Here is a 16661-nt window from a genome sequence, read left to right as displayed (position 1 = left end):
TGGATCGAAAGCATACTTAAGGTCAAAATTGTTAAACACACTGTTATCTGGCATGCTGTTACCTGGCTCCCTTCAACCCCATTTACTGTACCTGCACTGTGGGATTTCCGGGGGCCAGGACATGGCCCAACCTCAGCACTGCCGTAGATCATCTGCAGGGAAGGTGAGCTTCTGCTGTCTTCACCACTGCCTGCCCTCAAGCCCTCTTATGCGATTGTCAGTGCTCAATAGTTGACAGCCACTATTTTAGCCTACCTTCTGTGTCCTTGCCTGCTTACTCTGGCATGAACAAGAAGTGAATAACGGGTTATGTCTCAGACTAATTTGCAATACCTCTTCTCTGCATGGTGTATGTGGAGCAAGCTAATTGATTTGTATTCACTGCCACCAAAACCTACCTTGATTATAGTGCATGGCAGAACCATGCTAAAGGGAGATTGACTTGTGCCTTTTACCGGCACAGTCTTTGAGGCTCTACGCATGATTGGTGTGTAGAGCTTGCAGGGCTTCTGCAGGGACAGTGGGCGTAACCCGCTTTCCCTGCAGATGAGCATTCGGCCACCCACACGACTACTGGCTCCATCATGGAGCCATTAGGGGTGGTGGGGTTTGGCAGCTGCCCGGCCCCTGGAAGTCCCAGAATGCCCCGCACGAGTGCACAGGGTAGTCTGGGGAGACCCCCGAGGCTGGGAGGCTTGTTGGAGCCTCCTGGTCGGGGCTCTCCTCATGAGTCGCCATGGTGTGTAGCCGTGCTGACTCACAATCTCCAAAACAGGGTTAGCAGAGCACTCGCTACACTAACCTTGTTTGGGGGGGGGACTTAAGTAGGATAACCGCCAGGAGCTGCACAGCTCCTGGTGGTTCCCATGGCTGCTCAAAAGCAGGGTGGGCTCCCTTAGCCTGCTTTCAAGCGGTCATGTGAATAGCCTCTTTGTGACATTCCTCTCCAGCTTATCCCATTTGCATGAAAATTACTATGTGAAGGCACGTCCCACGTGGGAACGTACCTACCTCATTCCAAACCAATATATTTGGAATCAATTCATGCATTATCATTAGTGAGGGCATTTGTGAGCCACTGGCCCTCATGGATTTCACTGAGGGGAGAGAGAGGCAAACAGATGTAACAAAAGTAGAAGTTTAACAAGATCTGCCTGCCACCTTCTTTGCAATATCCAACTTGGCTTTCAAGTGGGCAATTCTTTCGGATTTCTTGATTTGGAGCTGCAGCTTTGCTTTTTTCAACGTCATCTTCACGTTTGATGCCTCAGTCTTGGAAACCTATCCCAACCCAGCTAGGCTGAGACAACAGGAGAGGACTCCCAAAGGGCCCTGCCAAAGCAAAAAGGGAATTTAGGGCAGCTGGGGCTAGTAAACAAACCAGAAACGCACATATAGGGCATAGGTGGCGAAAAGGCTCCTTAGCATTGTTAGGGGAAGGAAGAGAGACATGTTTCTCATTTATTCAAATTCAGCTCTCTCAATAACATTGCAACCAAATACAAGTAGCCCCAAATCAGGGTAGTGCATTAAACCTCATCTCCTCCGTCCATGTAAACACAACATTAATACTGGAAAACAAAATAAAGTAACAAAATGTCCAGTGTCTGTCTGTATGTGTGTGTTGTGTGTGTTTGCTTGTCCATACTCCTTGCCTAGACTGGTCACACACATAGTGGCTGGCTGCGAACAGAACCAGCTTTGTGTTCAAGCTGCCGCCAACGCGACTCCTCAAAACATTCTCTCCTCCCCTCCCCCCCACTCAAACAGGGAGTTAATTCCTTTTAGTTTTGCTCCTTTTATATAATAAACTCCTTTACTGAAGCTCTTCTCGAGAGTCTGTTGCACCCTGCAGCTACTGAGGCCTAGCTGCCATGTGTCTGTTCTCCTGCTTCAAGAGACTCGCTTCAGTCAAAGGCAGAGGGGCCCTTCGAGGCAGGTGTACAGTGGAGTAGCCAATGGACTGTGATTTCCCCCAGTAGAAAATGATCTCTGTGTGCCAAGACTAATACTTAAAAAAAAAAAAAGTACTTAGAGCTCCAATCTGGCCACTTGTTTAACGAGAGACACCTGAACAAACCTCTTGAGTGAAAGCTGAGCTTAAGCTTTGGGTGCCTTCAGTGGACAGCACAACCATAGATCTTCCGGGGGAATTGCTAATGCGGGGGCTAAACATGAAGTGCAGAAGGTGGCGGTTGGGACTGGAAGGAAGGGAGAAGGTCAGAGCCGGTGGCAGTGATGCGGGATGGGGTTGGAGGAGAGTCCATCTTATTGCAGGATTGAGACCAACAGCATTTAGACCCCAATGACCAAGTGATGCCATAGAAACGGCTATACTGCCATACTGCGTGTGTTCAGTAAATAATATACCACACCCACCGCCAACGTTAGGCATTGCCTCCTCTCCACCTGACAGGAGAAAACCGATTCATCCTGCTCCCAGAGTGTTCTTCGGTGGGTAGACGACAACTGATTTACAGGTGCAAATTCCCTTTTGCAGATGTATGGGGCTTGTTTTTGTTTTTAATTCACAGGACAGTGACCGACAGATCTTCCTTCACCGATTAAAAAAAACCTGTGGACTTATTAAATAGTAATGTGAGAGCCTATATTCTCAAGATCTGTTTTTGCTGTGCAGTTTTAAGAACAGCAGATATCCATGCCCCGCCATGCCTGCCTCCCTGTGTGCTGTCAGTGGATGTGGGCACTGCCTCCCCCACCCTTTTATTCACACCTCGTGGGAAATAAAACCAAAGGCCTGAGAGTGGCAGACAGGTGCTGGCTCGGGAGCACAGGCTGGAGGCGTCTGGTTCCAAATCTCGATTGTTAGAACTGCTTGATGTGGTTTAAAAAACAAAACAAAAAACCAACGGTGTCTCTCAGTTCCAGGCTAAAGGACTGGGCCGCACACATTAAATGGCTCCTCCTTTCAGTCTGTTTTCCACCAGAGTCCCAGTGGTGCTAGCTGTTGTTCTCCGCCGTGAGATATTTGAGTGCTGCGAAGCCATAGCGGCGTGACATATCTTGCTGGAACTCCTCCTTGAGGGTCTTGAGACAGATACGGTATTGCTTGTTGGAGCGGAATTTGGTGATGTCAAAGCTGGGAGCATGCGGCATGTGGATCATGTATGCATTGGGCAGCACTGTAAATTCATACTCCTGAGAAAAGAAGGTACATTAGAAATGAACAAAACGGCCAAGGATTCTTGAAATAACACTCTTCTGCCTCTTTCTCATGCAAGCGTGTATACACACACACACTTCTGTATGCCAGTAATTACACAGTGGTACTAGTGGATGTAACCCTGGCTCCTTGCAAACCATGTTTTGCAAACTGAGAGCCAATCTTGGGAACACGTTCTTCCTTTAATGCCAATTTCCCCTTCCCCCTTTGACAGCTTTAACTATGGTTTAGCATTGCCTCTGCTCTAATGCTAACCATGTCCACCATTAACCAGGATTCCCATCACCTCTGCTCTAATGCTAACCATGTCCACCATTAACCAGGATTCCCACCTTAATTAAGACTGGGGGAAAAACTGATTAAGAGGGAATCTGATTATAATGCATATAGATATATGCATATAGATATATGCAAAACTATGCTTAGCTGTCAAATATGCATATAGATATGTGCATATAGATATATGCAAAACTATGCTTAGCTGTCAAAGGAAGAGGGAATTCACAACAGACAGGGGAAGGAGAAAACTTGTGGTGAGGATGCATTCATAAAGCTAGCTCCTGATTTTCAAACAATCTATAAGGAACCAGCATTCGCTTCGCCTTTTTGTTTTATACAGCACATAGAAACACAACATGTGAGAATTTCAGTTCTGGAATCTGACTGGATAGATGAACAAAGCTGTGATTTCTGCCCATCCTCGCCTCCCCTTGATATTGCACTTAGCAGGCAGCACATATCGGAGCGACATCCAAATGCGTTAAATTTGAGTGTTTTTGCCATAGCTAAAGAATGACAGCTGACATGCTGCTCCAGTCAACCTGAGCTACTGCTCCAAAGAACTATAGCTCTCCAACTAAGTGCTGCCTGAGTAGCTCTCAAAAGCAATTCATTAGAGAGCTAAAGCTTTCTGTTAATTGCCCCGAAGTTATTGTCGAGTGTCTGTGAAAGGGTGGTATGAAAGCTCTTGAAAGATCCATTTAGATGTGTTCCTTTACATTTAAAGTAACCCAGGATTCAGTATTGGCCCCCAGGTGCCTAGTGAAAGTGGGTAGAAATAGAAAAATACAGAGCATGGGCAAAACATTATAGAATTCTGGGGTGGAAATCACCCTAATTTATCAAACAGATCAAGAAAAGCACATCACCCCAGTTTCATAACTCTTCCCATTGTTCCCCAGGGCTACTGTTGATTTCTACAAACTATTACGTGCAAAGAAGCCTGTAAAAGTGTGTTCTTTATGCAAAATACCATTCAAGTAGAAAATTAATCATGTTTTAGATATCACAGTAGTACTCCCTGATTAGTAGCCCTAAGGCTACTGTATCGGTAGCATTTGGTCTGCATGCACTTCAAATGACAAACATGAATCCATGGATATCTGCCAAACCACTCACTGCTCTGTTTGCTTTAAATTACAGCTTTGCTGTCTATATGTGTTACTCTAGAGTGCAGGGCTGCACCACTTCGGTTCTCCAGTTGTTGTTGGACTACAACTCCCATCATCCCTGGCCACTGTGACTGGGATAATAGTTCAACAACCGATGGAGGGTTGAAGTTGTGCAACCCTGCTTTAGAGCCAGGTCCACTTCTCTACTGCATTGGGAAAATCCACCCTTTCCCCAACAGTGGCATAAGCTGCCGAGCCTTAGCAAACTCCAGACATTCTCAAGTCAAGAGACAACAGCAATTGTTGCAGTGCCTGGTCAGCAAAGGCGCAATAGTTCATGGACTGGAAAACCCAGCATGGAGCTCATCCGAGCAGTGTGTTGCAGCTGTTCCTACCCATCACAGCAGTATCACTGATGGTTGCATGGCAGTTGGGCTGTTGTCATCTTCCAACCTCACATATGCCTGGGGTTTGTTGGGACTGAGGGAGACCAGCGTCATGCTCTTTACAGTGCTGCATGGTGCAATGTGGTTGTGGATTGGGCCCTTAGCAAGTGAAGGAGAGACCAAAACCTCTCACATGCCAATAAAAGTGCTTGAAAAACTTGCCTTATAGAGCAGACCTAACCCATCACATAGGTTACGGATGAATATGGACTAATTAACTCCATGTGCTTCAGAAGTTTGAAGCTTTATGAAGATTAATTTCTCCCTCTACATGCAAGGCTGTGGACTCACTACCAATGTCCTCTTCTGCTGTTGGTTCGTCTATCCTCTTCATTAGGCAGTGCTGCTGTTACTAATGTGACGTGCAGAACATTTTGACATTGAAACGTTTTGACTCAAAAGGAGCTGTTTTGAGCTCAAAAGAAAACACCTTCTAAATAAAGGGCCTGTTTCAAGCTTGGAACAAAACAACTCCATTTCGATCAAAACGTTTTGACATTTTGAGTGCCATTTTGGAGGCCTGTTTTCCCCTTGTTGATTGGTTTTCTGGCACTGGGTTTGGCTGGCTTGCAATCTCCTCGCTTCTTGGTTAGCTTGTTATAATACAAATCAAGTGTTGTCATGGGCAACTGTGTCCCCATTGGCTGGAGGAGGGAGGGGGAACCCAAAAGGAGGGAGTTTCAAAATGTATTCATAGGGACTGGGAGGCAGAGAGAGCCTTTATGCCTCTCTTGAAGATGATACATCAGAAGAGCAGGAAGGTAGGTTTGATTTTTGTGGGTTTTCCCCCCTCAGCACTGAGTATAATATGCTGTGCTATTGCTGCTATCTTCTATATATTTATTTCTCTTAGGGTGCAGCCGTCCGAATCCCATGTGTGGCAGCTCTCGTGAGAGTTTGTGAGCAAGCTGCCGGCAAGGGAAGAGGAAAGTGGCAGCGCTGGAGACAAGATGGGAAACAAAATGGTGGTGGGGGGACAAAATGGTGGTGGCAGCGGGGTGGGTGGGAGAAAATGCCAGTGGTGGTGGCGGGCAGGGGGAGAAAATGGCGTTGGTGGGCAGGAGGATGGGTGGGGGAAGAAAGTGGTAGTGGGTGGGCTGCAAAAGAAATTGGTAGTGGCAGTGAGTGGTGGCGGGTAGGCTGGGAAAGAAATTGGCAGAGGCGGTGGGAAGGGGAAACTAGAGGCCCAGATGCTCTGTGACCAGTGCAGCTAGTATATCTGGTTTGCTGGATCTCAGATAGACAAGGGCAGAACTTGGGTGCCTGCTTTTCTTGTGGTTTGTTTTGTTTGTGAAATAGTGTTGTGAGAAATGGACAGTGGCAATTCTCTCTTTTTCTCTGTGTGTTTGTATGTGTGTGATATTTTTGTGTGTGATTGCTGTGATGAGCTCCATGTCTGGCCTTGAGACTAACTTCTGCTTCACTCACTGCTCTGCTTTGCAATCTGCATTGAAAGGTGGACTTAGTCAAAATGTGGCTGAAGTTGCTCTAGTTGAGCTTATGGCTATGCTTGCTGCTAAGGGTGCTGCTTGTGATAGCTGTTGCAATGCTAGGAAGTAAGGAGTGATAATTGTGTGTGAGAGAGCAACCTTTGCCAGTGATGTCATTGTAGCACAGGCATTGTGGCTGGCAGTGGATTCTGGGTCAGTGATTACTTTTTTGGCCATTTTTGGACTATGTTTGAAATGTGAGTTCTATGTTGGGAAGTACAGATTCCCTTTTATTCTGTGTTTCTAATCTACAGTATTTTTCAAGGCAGGGTTGCAAAATGCATTGCAAAACTTGTGTGTGCGCTTTGTGAGCACAGCTAGTTCTGGCCATAGTGAACAATGGGGAAACTCAAAACACCCCACTGTCCCCCATGACTAGCTCCTAGGGTCACCAAAGTGGGTTGTGTGATAGGGCACGATTGGTGCTATCTACCATCTAACCCACAAAAGAAATGGGCAAGCGGATGTTTTTAAACACATTTTTAACCTTTCCTCCAAACCTCCATAGGATCCTTGTGAAACACTTGCAAATGGAGGACCCTACTCCTGGAATATATAGGGCTGTCTTTCTTCTCATCTACAAAACCTTCATCTTGCAACAAGAGCTGAACAATCCCACATATAGGAGAATCTCATTATCCGCCAGAGTTCCATCCCTGCAGATTACCGTGGGTAACATTACCATGCATAATGAATCATTGAGTATATGGGAACACAGGGGTTAGGTTCCCATACTTAAAAATATAGATATATCCCTCCAAAATCACACCCCCAATGCAGAAATGGGTCCAATAAAGTGCCCGACTGTGCCCCGTGGGCCATCGGGAGTCCAAGGATGCCCCCCACAATTGCAAAAGTCCCCTAAATTCATCTTAAAATTGCAAGGTTTTTTTGGTTTTTTAAAAACTACAGATGAGCCATAAAGTGGTTCCTGTGCTCAAAATGGCGGCCGGAAATGACCTCTGAATTCATTTTCAAACACTCCTGACCCATGGATATGTGGAATTAACCCCTTTTTGGCTGGAATTTTTTCATGTATTCTGAGGTTGGGTTTTATTTACCCAACCATGGATATGCAAAACTACAGGTGGCGAGTCCACGGATGATGAGGTTCTCCTGTATATTGGAAGTTTCAGCATTTCTGGAGCAATGCTTACCATGTGTATGGGTGAGATGTGACCTTGGAAAAATCCCAGATGTAGTGATTAAACATATTTGAATGTCCAAGGGATAATCCAAAAGAAAACCAGAGTACTTAAAACACATTTGTCACAGATTGATTTGGGGTGTGTTCTGTCCACAGGGGTGCTCAGATTATGGAACGTCTCTAAGGCTAGTTAGCAAAGTGTAGGACCTTTAGGACTGAAGAACTGAGAAACCAAATTACATATATGCAGGTAAGATCAAAATTCTCCTTCTCTGATAACAGTCACCCAGGCTGACAGAGGGTTGAAACTGCTGGCAAATAGCATGCCAGAAGGGAAATAAAATGAGTCATAAAACCAGGCCTGGAGTTTATGGGGGTCAGAGTGACTGCAGGAATTCATATCCAAGGGCAACATCAGCAACATAAAATACTTGTCATCCTGTAGCATTTGGTGGATATGCTACAGGTCCCCATTCCTGAACCCATCATCCTTCAAGTTTCAACAAGAGAAGTTCCTGCATGGATCCTCCCCCCGCCCCGCCCAGCAACCGGATTCAGGAGAATTAGCAATACGAAAAGAAATTGATAAAATGGGATATGCTTCATTGAATTCAGGTGCCATTGGCCGCTGGGAACATATGAGGGCTTTCCCTTAGTCATTAAAGAAGAATACTCAGAAAAATGCTGCCAGCCAAAATCAATTTGCTAAAGGCTGAGAGTTATTTTTTTTAAAAGACAATCCCAGAAATACAGTCAATGGACATTCAGGCTGTATTTGAACACATGAAGTTTCCTTAGACTGTCAACCCATTTGTCTGTCTAGCTCAAACTGTTGATGTTGGATGTAGTCTCAGGAAAGGTGTTTTCAGGCCTGACCACCACCTGCAACTTTTAGCAGAAAATGCTGAACCTGGAGCCCTCCGCATACAAACCATGCATTCTGTCACCGAGTTATTATCCCACCAAACATTCCAGAGTAGTTGACTCCCACTGAATTTTTCACTTCTTAACTGAGGCTACAACTCAGCAATAGAGTATCTGCTTTGTATTCAGAAGAGCCCAGATTCCGTTCCTGGCATCTCCAAGTAGGGTTTGTGTCGCCAGTGCCAGTCAGTGTAGACCAGTGGATCCCAAATTGGGTTTCTCCAGATGTTGCTGAACTACAACTCCCAACATCCCAAGCCACAATAAATTGTAGCTGGGATGATGGAAGATGTAAGTTCAGCAACATCTGAGGAACCCAAGTTGGGAACCAGTGATGTAGGCAATACTGAGCTAGATGGATCAATGGTCTGACTGTCTAAGGCAGCTTCCTATGTTCCTATGATTGTAACCAAAGAGTGGAGCAAGACCAATCCAGTATGGATCCAATCTTGACTATTGCATCCTTCCTTCCTCTTCTATAATTTTTGGGATTCCAGTTAGCACAAGGAAACACCTCTCCCAGAGAATGCTTTTTAGATATGGCTTGTGCATTTGGATTTGGAAATTACTGAAGGAATGTTTACAATGTCCCCTGGAAAACACTTCTCTCTAAAGCTGCTGAACTTATTTTATTTCCCCTTTTTGACATGGAACTTTCCTTTCTGTAACAGCAAGACTTTATTTTATCGTTTGCATTCCACTATAGCACACTTTCTGCCTGAAACACAAACTTCTTGACAAGCACTGATTTGCTCATAATTCTTGGCATCTTTTCCGGCACGGAGAAAACTCTCCATTATGTAGGAGCAGCAAGCTAAAGCTGCTTATCCACTGAAGTGATACCCTGACAGTCTTGAAGGTGGAGAGGTTCCATCCACATGTGTCCAGGTCAAATTAAATGATTTGGAGGTCCTAGGCGATACCAGACTTGGGATCATCCTGCTGGCAGCCTTTATAACCTCTCTCTGCCAATCAATGCAGCCCTTGAGATATGCAGCTAGAAATGTTGGTAGAACTTGGAATTTAGAGTGGATGATTAAACTAAGGTGACTATTTAAAGCGTGTGTAAAGGTTGTTATATTGTAAAATAAAAATGTACTTGCACCTTTTGAGTACATCTTTTCACTCTAGAAAAGCTAAGAATGTGTAGGATGGGGATGGAAGTGGCACAGGTCCTTTTTATATACTTTATATCACAGGTCTTCTATAGCCTCCATCTCCACTAGGCAGCCCTGAAGCCACACCAATCCCGTAGCCCAGGGGTTCCCAACGGTGGTACTTGGAGTCCTCCTGCCTCCTCGTACTGCAGCTGTGCTATTTGTTCCCCATCTGAGGATCACTGGTTTGAAACCAATGGGTCCTCAGCGATGTCTCCACTGTAGGAGGGGAGGGAGGAGATCCTCCTCCTCTGCTCCTGAATGACTGGGTACGTGCTGAAGCTCAGCATACTCCTCCCTTCAGCCTGACTAACAGACTTCAGAAAATTAGCCCTGAGTACTACCCATTGAAATTAATGGGAGAAACATGCCCCATTAATTTCAATTGGAGTATTCATGAGTACTTCCATTAATACTAATAATTCCCATTAATGGATTACTTCAGCTGGATGTAAGCCAATGACTAGAGTAGAGTAGCCTCTATTATGACTGAAGTGTTTGTATGTGTGTCTGTGTGTGCAAGAGCACCCCCCACCTTCTACTATCTCTATGGGGCATCTCAGCTGAAGGTTTGCAACAGGGGTACACTTATTTAAAATATTTGGGAACCCCCGCCTTAGCCCAATCCTCATTCCTGCCTTAGCCCAATCCTCATTTAAATCCTCCTTATTCCCCGCAGCCTCCACTTATCCTTTCCACTGACTGACACTTCATCTGCTCATTCCTCAGATGCGACAATTCTGGGCCAGATTTCTCCCCTACATGGGACTGAACTGAAAAAGAAGATCCAGGGGAAAGGGAAGGTAAGCAACACTGTGCAGTATGTTAGCTGCTCCTTTGTGGTCAGTCTAGATACCCTGTATCATGAGTTAAAAAAAAGTGTGAGATCATGAGCTGTGATCTCACACTTGAATACTGTCAATTGACTCCCCCCTTGACAGGCATTGTTGACTAAGTCATAGCTATTAACCCTGCCTGTCTCCCTTCCCTTATCTATTATTCTGGAGTTCCTTTGATTAGCGATGAGCTGAGATGGAGGGTGGGGGGCTGTTTAGTGAATCTTCTCACAAGATGGAGGTCCTGCTTTGGTGAACTTCAGGCAGGAACAGGAGTGAAAAGATTCACCTTTAAAGTGAAAGTTGTATCTTCAAATCAAGGCAGTCTAGAGCATGACCTTGTATCAAAGGAACATAGGAAGCTGCCTTATACTGAGTCAGACAATTGGTCCACCTAGCTCAGTATTGTCCATGCTAACTGGCAGCAGTTTTCCAAGGTTTCAGGCAGGAGTCTTTCCCAGCCCTACCTGGGAAAGATGCTAGGGATTTAGGGATGTGCGAACTGGCTTGACCTCCAGCCGATTCACCATCAAACCGGTCCGGCTCAAGTGATCGCCCTCAAACGGGACAGGACTCAAGTTTGGCTTGAGGTTGAGCCGAACCCTGCTAGGCCAGCTCAGGGCCCGTTTGGGGTTTCTACAGTTTTTTAAAAATGTTTTTTAAAACCACTCACTGCCTCCGAGGGGTGTTGACATGGCCAGGATCTCTGGTGGTTCCATCTCACACCATTGGCCTCCCCCTGGTCTCAAATGGCCCGATTCAGGCCATTTTTCAGCCTTTTCTGGTTCTTTCTGTGCTTGTGGAGTCCATTTTGGAGGCTACCACACATGCGAACTGGCCATCTGTATGGCTGGGTCAACCTGGCCACACAGATGGCCAGTGTGCATGCACAGCAGCTTCCAAAATGGCCACTACCAGGGCAGAGAGGCCCAGAACGGGCCAAAAATGGCCTGAACTGGGCCATTTGAGATGGGGGAGAACAGTGAGGACAAAGGGGAATTGCTGGAGGACCCCCCCCCCGCTCCATGGCTGCAGTAGCACCCCCTGGAGGCAGTGAGTTGTTAAAATATATATATTTTAAAACCTGTAGAACTCCCGAAAGGGCTGAATTTGAGCCGAGCTGAGGGGGGGGCGGTTCGGGGGGGGCGCAAAAGCAAACATGGCAGGTTTGTTCAGGTCCAGTTTAGACTCAGACCAAACTAGGCAAACCAATTTCGTGCACACCCTTATATTGAACCTGGGGCCTTCTGCACGCCAAGCAGATGCTCTCCCACTGAGCTACAGCCTCATTCCTCTCCCTCTCTTGGTCAAGTTCTTTAGCAAGAGGGAGGGAGATAGAGGGGCAGGATCTGTGCAGCAGATCTCCTGTGAAGTGGTAGTTGCTATGTCAATGGCCATGGCATGGCAGCACAGCGAGATTCTGCTTCCCTCTCTTGGCAAGGACTTAGCCAAGAAAGGGTGAGCAGTTGTGCTGTGCATGTGTTGGTGTGAAAAATGATGTTTCATGAGAAGTGGCTTATTTTTTGTTGCCTGAAACACCAGCGTTTACACCAGAGACTGAAATCTAGTGAAAATTGAGTGTAGCACTTCTTCTGATAGTGAAAAACTAAACTATATGATCAGCAGGTTCACATGATGCACCTAATGCTGGACTATACAGGGTGTGTGTGTTGAATGCTCTTGCCTATTCAACAGTACTCTCTACATGTCAACTAGCACGTCAAGGAGCAAGGTTCTAGAGGCTCTTCTCACGATCGTCCAAAACCGGGCTAAGGGAGCCTAGCCTGATTTCGGCTGAGTGTGAGAACCACCGGGCTCACAGGCGAGCCCGGTTTCTCCAAAGCAGGCGACCCACTTTTGTAGCCCTCCCCTTAAATGGGGTTAGCGAAGCAAGCGCTCTGCTAACCCCATTTTTGTGATTGTGTATTGCCGCGGAGTGGCTCCGCGCCACGGAAACACATGAGGAGACCCCTGTCGGCTGAAACAAGCCTCCTAGTCCTGGGCTAAGCCTGCTCCCCCCGCAAACCCCCTTCCGGCGAGTCTCACTGATAGTGAGACTCACCTCCTAGTCTAGTAGTTGGAAAAGCGCTGAGCGATTAGGTAGACATCTGATCAGTAGTCTGAAATGAACTAAGGTGCAAAGAATCATGGCTGTTATCTCTATCCAACATCTATAGAACACACAGAAAGGGAAAATGGTAATGTCTCTCGTCAACAGCATTATCTTTTAGCCATGACAGCTTATGTAATGCACACAACTCTTCCATTTCATTCCAATGAATCCTAAGCAACAGTGGCCAACATGGTGCTCAATGCAACACTGGCATTACACACTAGCTGGAGCTGCTGCACAAGTAAAAGTCTAGAAACAATGGAAATTCTGTTGTACAAGTGTGTGCATGCACATGCTCTTTTAAGTAGTTGTGCAACTGCATTACTGTGCAACACTGCCGGAGTTGGCTTTTATGTGTGCAGCAGCACTGGCCAATTGGTAACACTTGCGTTGTGCATCATTTTGCCCAGTGTTCCTCCTCTAGTTCTAACCAATCCATCATAAGAACATGGGAAGCTGCTTTATACCAAGTTAATACTAGCTCAGTATTGTCTACACTAACTGGTGGCGGGCCCTCCAAAGTTTCAGGCAGGAGTCTCTCTCAGCCCTACCTGGAGATGCCAGGGAAGGAACCTGGGACATTCTGCACATAGGTAGATGCTCTACCAATCATGGTACAATATATGGAATCTTTTAAAGACCCTATACAAACAAATGATACTAGAACTGGGATGCCATTGAGTAGACAACATTATCTACCATAAATGCCATTGGGTAGACATATCATCATCAATGGAACCTTTCCTCCTTACCTGTGCGTCCAATTCCATGATGTGGGCTACTTTGTTCCAGCCAAATCCAACAAACCTTCGGTCATACTCAGGGCAGTCCCGCCTTACCACAACATATGGCTCAAAATCTGCTTCCCACTCGACTCGGTATGGTGTGGTGGCCGTACGCCACTTGGCAAAGTTTGTTGGTGCATGCCCTTTTGTCCAGACATGATACCTTGAACAGACATAAAAGTCATTGCCTGGAAGAATTGTTGAGAGGGGGCAATACTTGGAAATTACTTGACATTACTTGAAGATGTGGACATGCCTTACATAGACTTTTGGAGGACATATGATAGACCAAGCAATGTTTTCTGTAATTACAGACTGGTGACTCTAACTAGCAAATGGACAAGCCTTGACTGACCAGGCAAGAAATATTTGTATAACATTCCTGGACTATAACACTTCACTCCAAGTTTTAAAGAAGTGCCAATAATAGAAGGTAGCTATTCGATGTTGCCATGCAGATAAAGCTTTTGAAAATTAACTCAGACCTCATTCCCAGTGATGATAATGGCTTATTGTTTTTAATTCTGCAGCTTGTTTTCAAGTAATGCAGAATTCTGAAGAAGTGCCTCTCTTGTTATTACGGTAGAAATCCAGATCGATAAATGCATTAAATAAAAGCCTAGATAAATACTTTCAGTGCCATCACAGCTATCATTTTGTTGCCATATGCCATCTACACAATTCCATCTAAGACAATCAATTCAATTTACAGGAAAGCATCCTTTTATATTTTGCTAATCTTATTCATGTCACAGCAAGGCCTATGCAAGCACAGCTTGAGCTCACCCCATTAAGACAACGATCAATAACTCTCCCTTGTGCTTAGGCTGCTTATGCCTTTCCAGAAATCACTAACATGGGCTCTTGCCACACGGCTATTGATTAAGCCAAGAAATAATATATCACAGGTAACTTGTATTACACTGTGCTCAAATGTTTACCATAGGAACCAGTGTAGACAAGTGGACAATATGTTCTACTGAGACTCAGAAGACCTTGAAGCAAATGTCTGTTCACAGACTCCTTGGGAGTGTTGGATATGGAATGAGGGACATGCCAATCTTGGAATCACCGGGTCATTTTGCATAGAAGAAGAGTAAGCATAAGAGCTGCACTTCTCACTATGCTTTTGGAAAGGGTGGGGGAAACGTGTGTTCTGTCCACGCATCAGGAGCATGCACATCTAGCTGTGGATGACTACGTGAAACTACAAGAACGGGGATCTCTATGGAATGTGCCAAGTGGCCCAGTGAACAGTGATGCTGTCTCAGCCTTGGTTCCTCAGCTATAAAATGGGTACAACCTTCCTCATAAGCCTATTGTGATGATAGATTGTTTGCCCTGTGCATCAGCAATACAGGAGAACCTTGATATTTTCGGGGGTTCTTTTCTGGGCTGCAACTGTGGATATGGAAACCACAAATATTGAGTCATTTGGGGCTATGGGTTCCCTGTTGGCTGAAAATCAGTTGATTTTCTCAGTGGGGGGCTTCTTACAATGCTCTGCTGCTCCCCCTGAGTCATGCTGTGCCCCCAAATCGGCTCAAAATTGGTGTGTTTCCCCCCTATTTTGTAACAAAGAAGGGAGCCATTTTGTGGCTCCGTCAAAGAAAATGGCAGCTGGAAATGACCTCCGCGGTTATTTCCGGCCACCTCTGACCTGTGGATATGCAAAGTCAGCATGTGTCCCCCCCCCCTTTTGATGTATGCCAAAGTCAAGTGTCTTTTCCCTGACCATGGATAAGCCAATCTGCGGATATCTAATCCGCAGATAACGAGGTTCAACTGTACTGAAAGCTCTAACTGTAGCATTCTATGGCTGGAGGACTGCATATCAGGGGTAAAAGGGTCTGTTCATCTTTCTCTGTTTGTTCTGTTCTCGAGGTACCAGTCTAAAAATTCATTAACCAATATATTTATCCAGGCTCTGTTGTAGCAGTAGATTTTGGGTGTGGACATGTTCTGCTCGAAACGAAACAAACAGCACTATTATTTTAAACAAAGCAAACTCTTCCCAAATTATTGAGATATTTTCCAGAAGATCCCTAGAATCTCTAAAATAGGGATCTTTGTACTTATTTTTTAATTGTGATGGAGACTCTTTTATCTGGTGGGAAGCAAGTGTATGTGTAAGTGATAGGAAATCTCTTTTTGGTTTTTTGGAATGACAATTTTTGCCCTTAAGCTATGACGACACAAGGAAGTTTGGACCTGAACATCTACTTTTACAATACATGCTCATGGCCCTGCCACTATCGGATATCCAATTGACAGGGATTAGTGAGGGGTCCTTTTTGGTTGTACTCCCTTGGCTTTGGAATGCATCCCCCCAGAAGAGCTCCCTCCCTCGTTGTTGTTGTTGTTTAATTAAAGACACACCAGACACACCTTTTTAGAGAGGCTTTAAAATGTTTTATCTGCTTATATCTGGTAGGTTTTTTAATTATTAGTTTTTTACTTCCAACATTTAATTTGAAAATTTTAGTTACAAATGTTAAGCAGTTTTAGCTTGGTCTTTTAACTTGCTTAATTTTATTTTTTTTAATTGTTTTATATTGTATCTATTTTGTTAATGTTGTTAGCCGCCCTGGACAGTAGTGTATTGGAAGGTCAGAGTGTAAATATTTTAAATAAATACATACATGCATGAATGTCAGAGCAAAGACTCTGAAAGAAAACACTGCTAAGTGAGCCCCACTTGTCTTCTCTCCAGGAAGTATAATGTTCTAACTTCTTCAGCAATACAAATAGCACCAATGGTCTTACGACCAGCTAGGAAGCAGCACCCCAGCACCAAGGAATGTACATGTTGGCATGCGGCTGCTGCTAGTTACTTAGCAGGTGGAATTCAGAGCAGCAAATCTCACATGACTGGACTCTTGTTATGCTAATGAGAGCCCAAGCACCTGAAGGGCCCCTTTAGCAGATCAAAGTTTGGTAGCCTAGCTTTTCCCGCAGTTTGGGTGTTGGTCAGGAGACCTTTAATATGAAACTCGTGATGCAAACTCCAGAATTAAGTCAAATGTTATCCTTCACTACCAAGTGCTTACTCTCAGAATATCTAGGCAACCACAAAAATTGCTGGGAGGGAGAGGAGAGGGAATTTACAGTTTACCACTTCATATTTCTCAGCTGCCCAAAGGCAGGAAAGGTCACCATTTTGGGAAAGAGGTGACAAAAGCAATTTC

At 45.2% G+C, this 16661-nt stretch overlaps 1 protein-coding gene and 1 long non-coding RNA gene across 3 annotated transcripts in view; one reads left to right on the top strand and one right to left on the bottom strand.

Moving 5' to 3' along the window:
* LOC128326601 (uncharacterized) overlaps positions 1–16661 on the top strand; it is a 49872-nt gene that overhangs the window by 30551 nt on the left and 2660 nt on the right. The window contains exons 3-5 of one of the 2 annotated variants that reach the window (XR_008308132.1): positions 7815–7908; positions 10469–10542; positions 13788–13906. This is a non-coding gene — a long non-coding RNA (uncharacterized LOC128326601). Of the gene's footprint in view, positions 1–7814; positions 7909–10468; positions 10543–13787; positions 14110–16661 lie in introns of those variants that run through there. The other variant, XR_008308131.1, reaches the window with a different exon arrangement.
* LARGE1 (LARGE xylosyl- and glucuronyltransferase 1) overlaps positions 1428–16661 on the bottom strand; it is a 366765-nt gene continuing 351531 nt past the window's right edge. The window contains exons 13-14 of the mRNA XM_053253740.1: positions 13441–13636; positions 1428–3159 (exon numbers count right to left, since the gene is read on the bottom strand). Coding sequence (XP_053109715.1) covers positions 2962–3159; positions 13441–13636 — 394 coding nt within the window. The 3' untranslated portion in view covers positions 1428–2961. The remainder of the gene's footprint in view (positions 3160–13440; positions 13637–16661) is intronic.

This window comes from Hemicordylus capensis, chromosome 5 (assembly GCF_027244095.1).
Source record: "Hemicordylus capensis ecotype Gifberg chromosome 5, rHemCap1.1.pri, whole genome shotgun sequence".
In the NCBI taxonomy this organism is placed as follows: domain Eukaryota; kingdom Metazoa; phylum Chordata; class Lepidosauria; order Squamata; family Cordylidae; genus Hemicordylus; species Hemicordylus capensis.
This window is presented reverse-complemented; position numbering and strand designations above follow the sequence as displayed.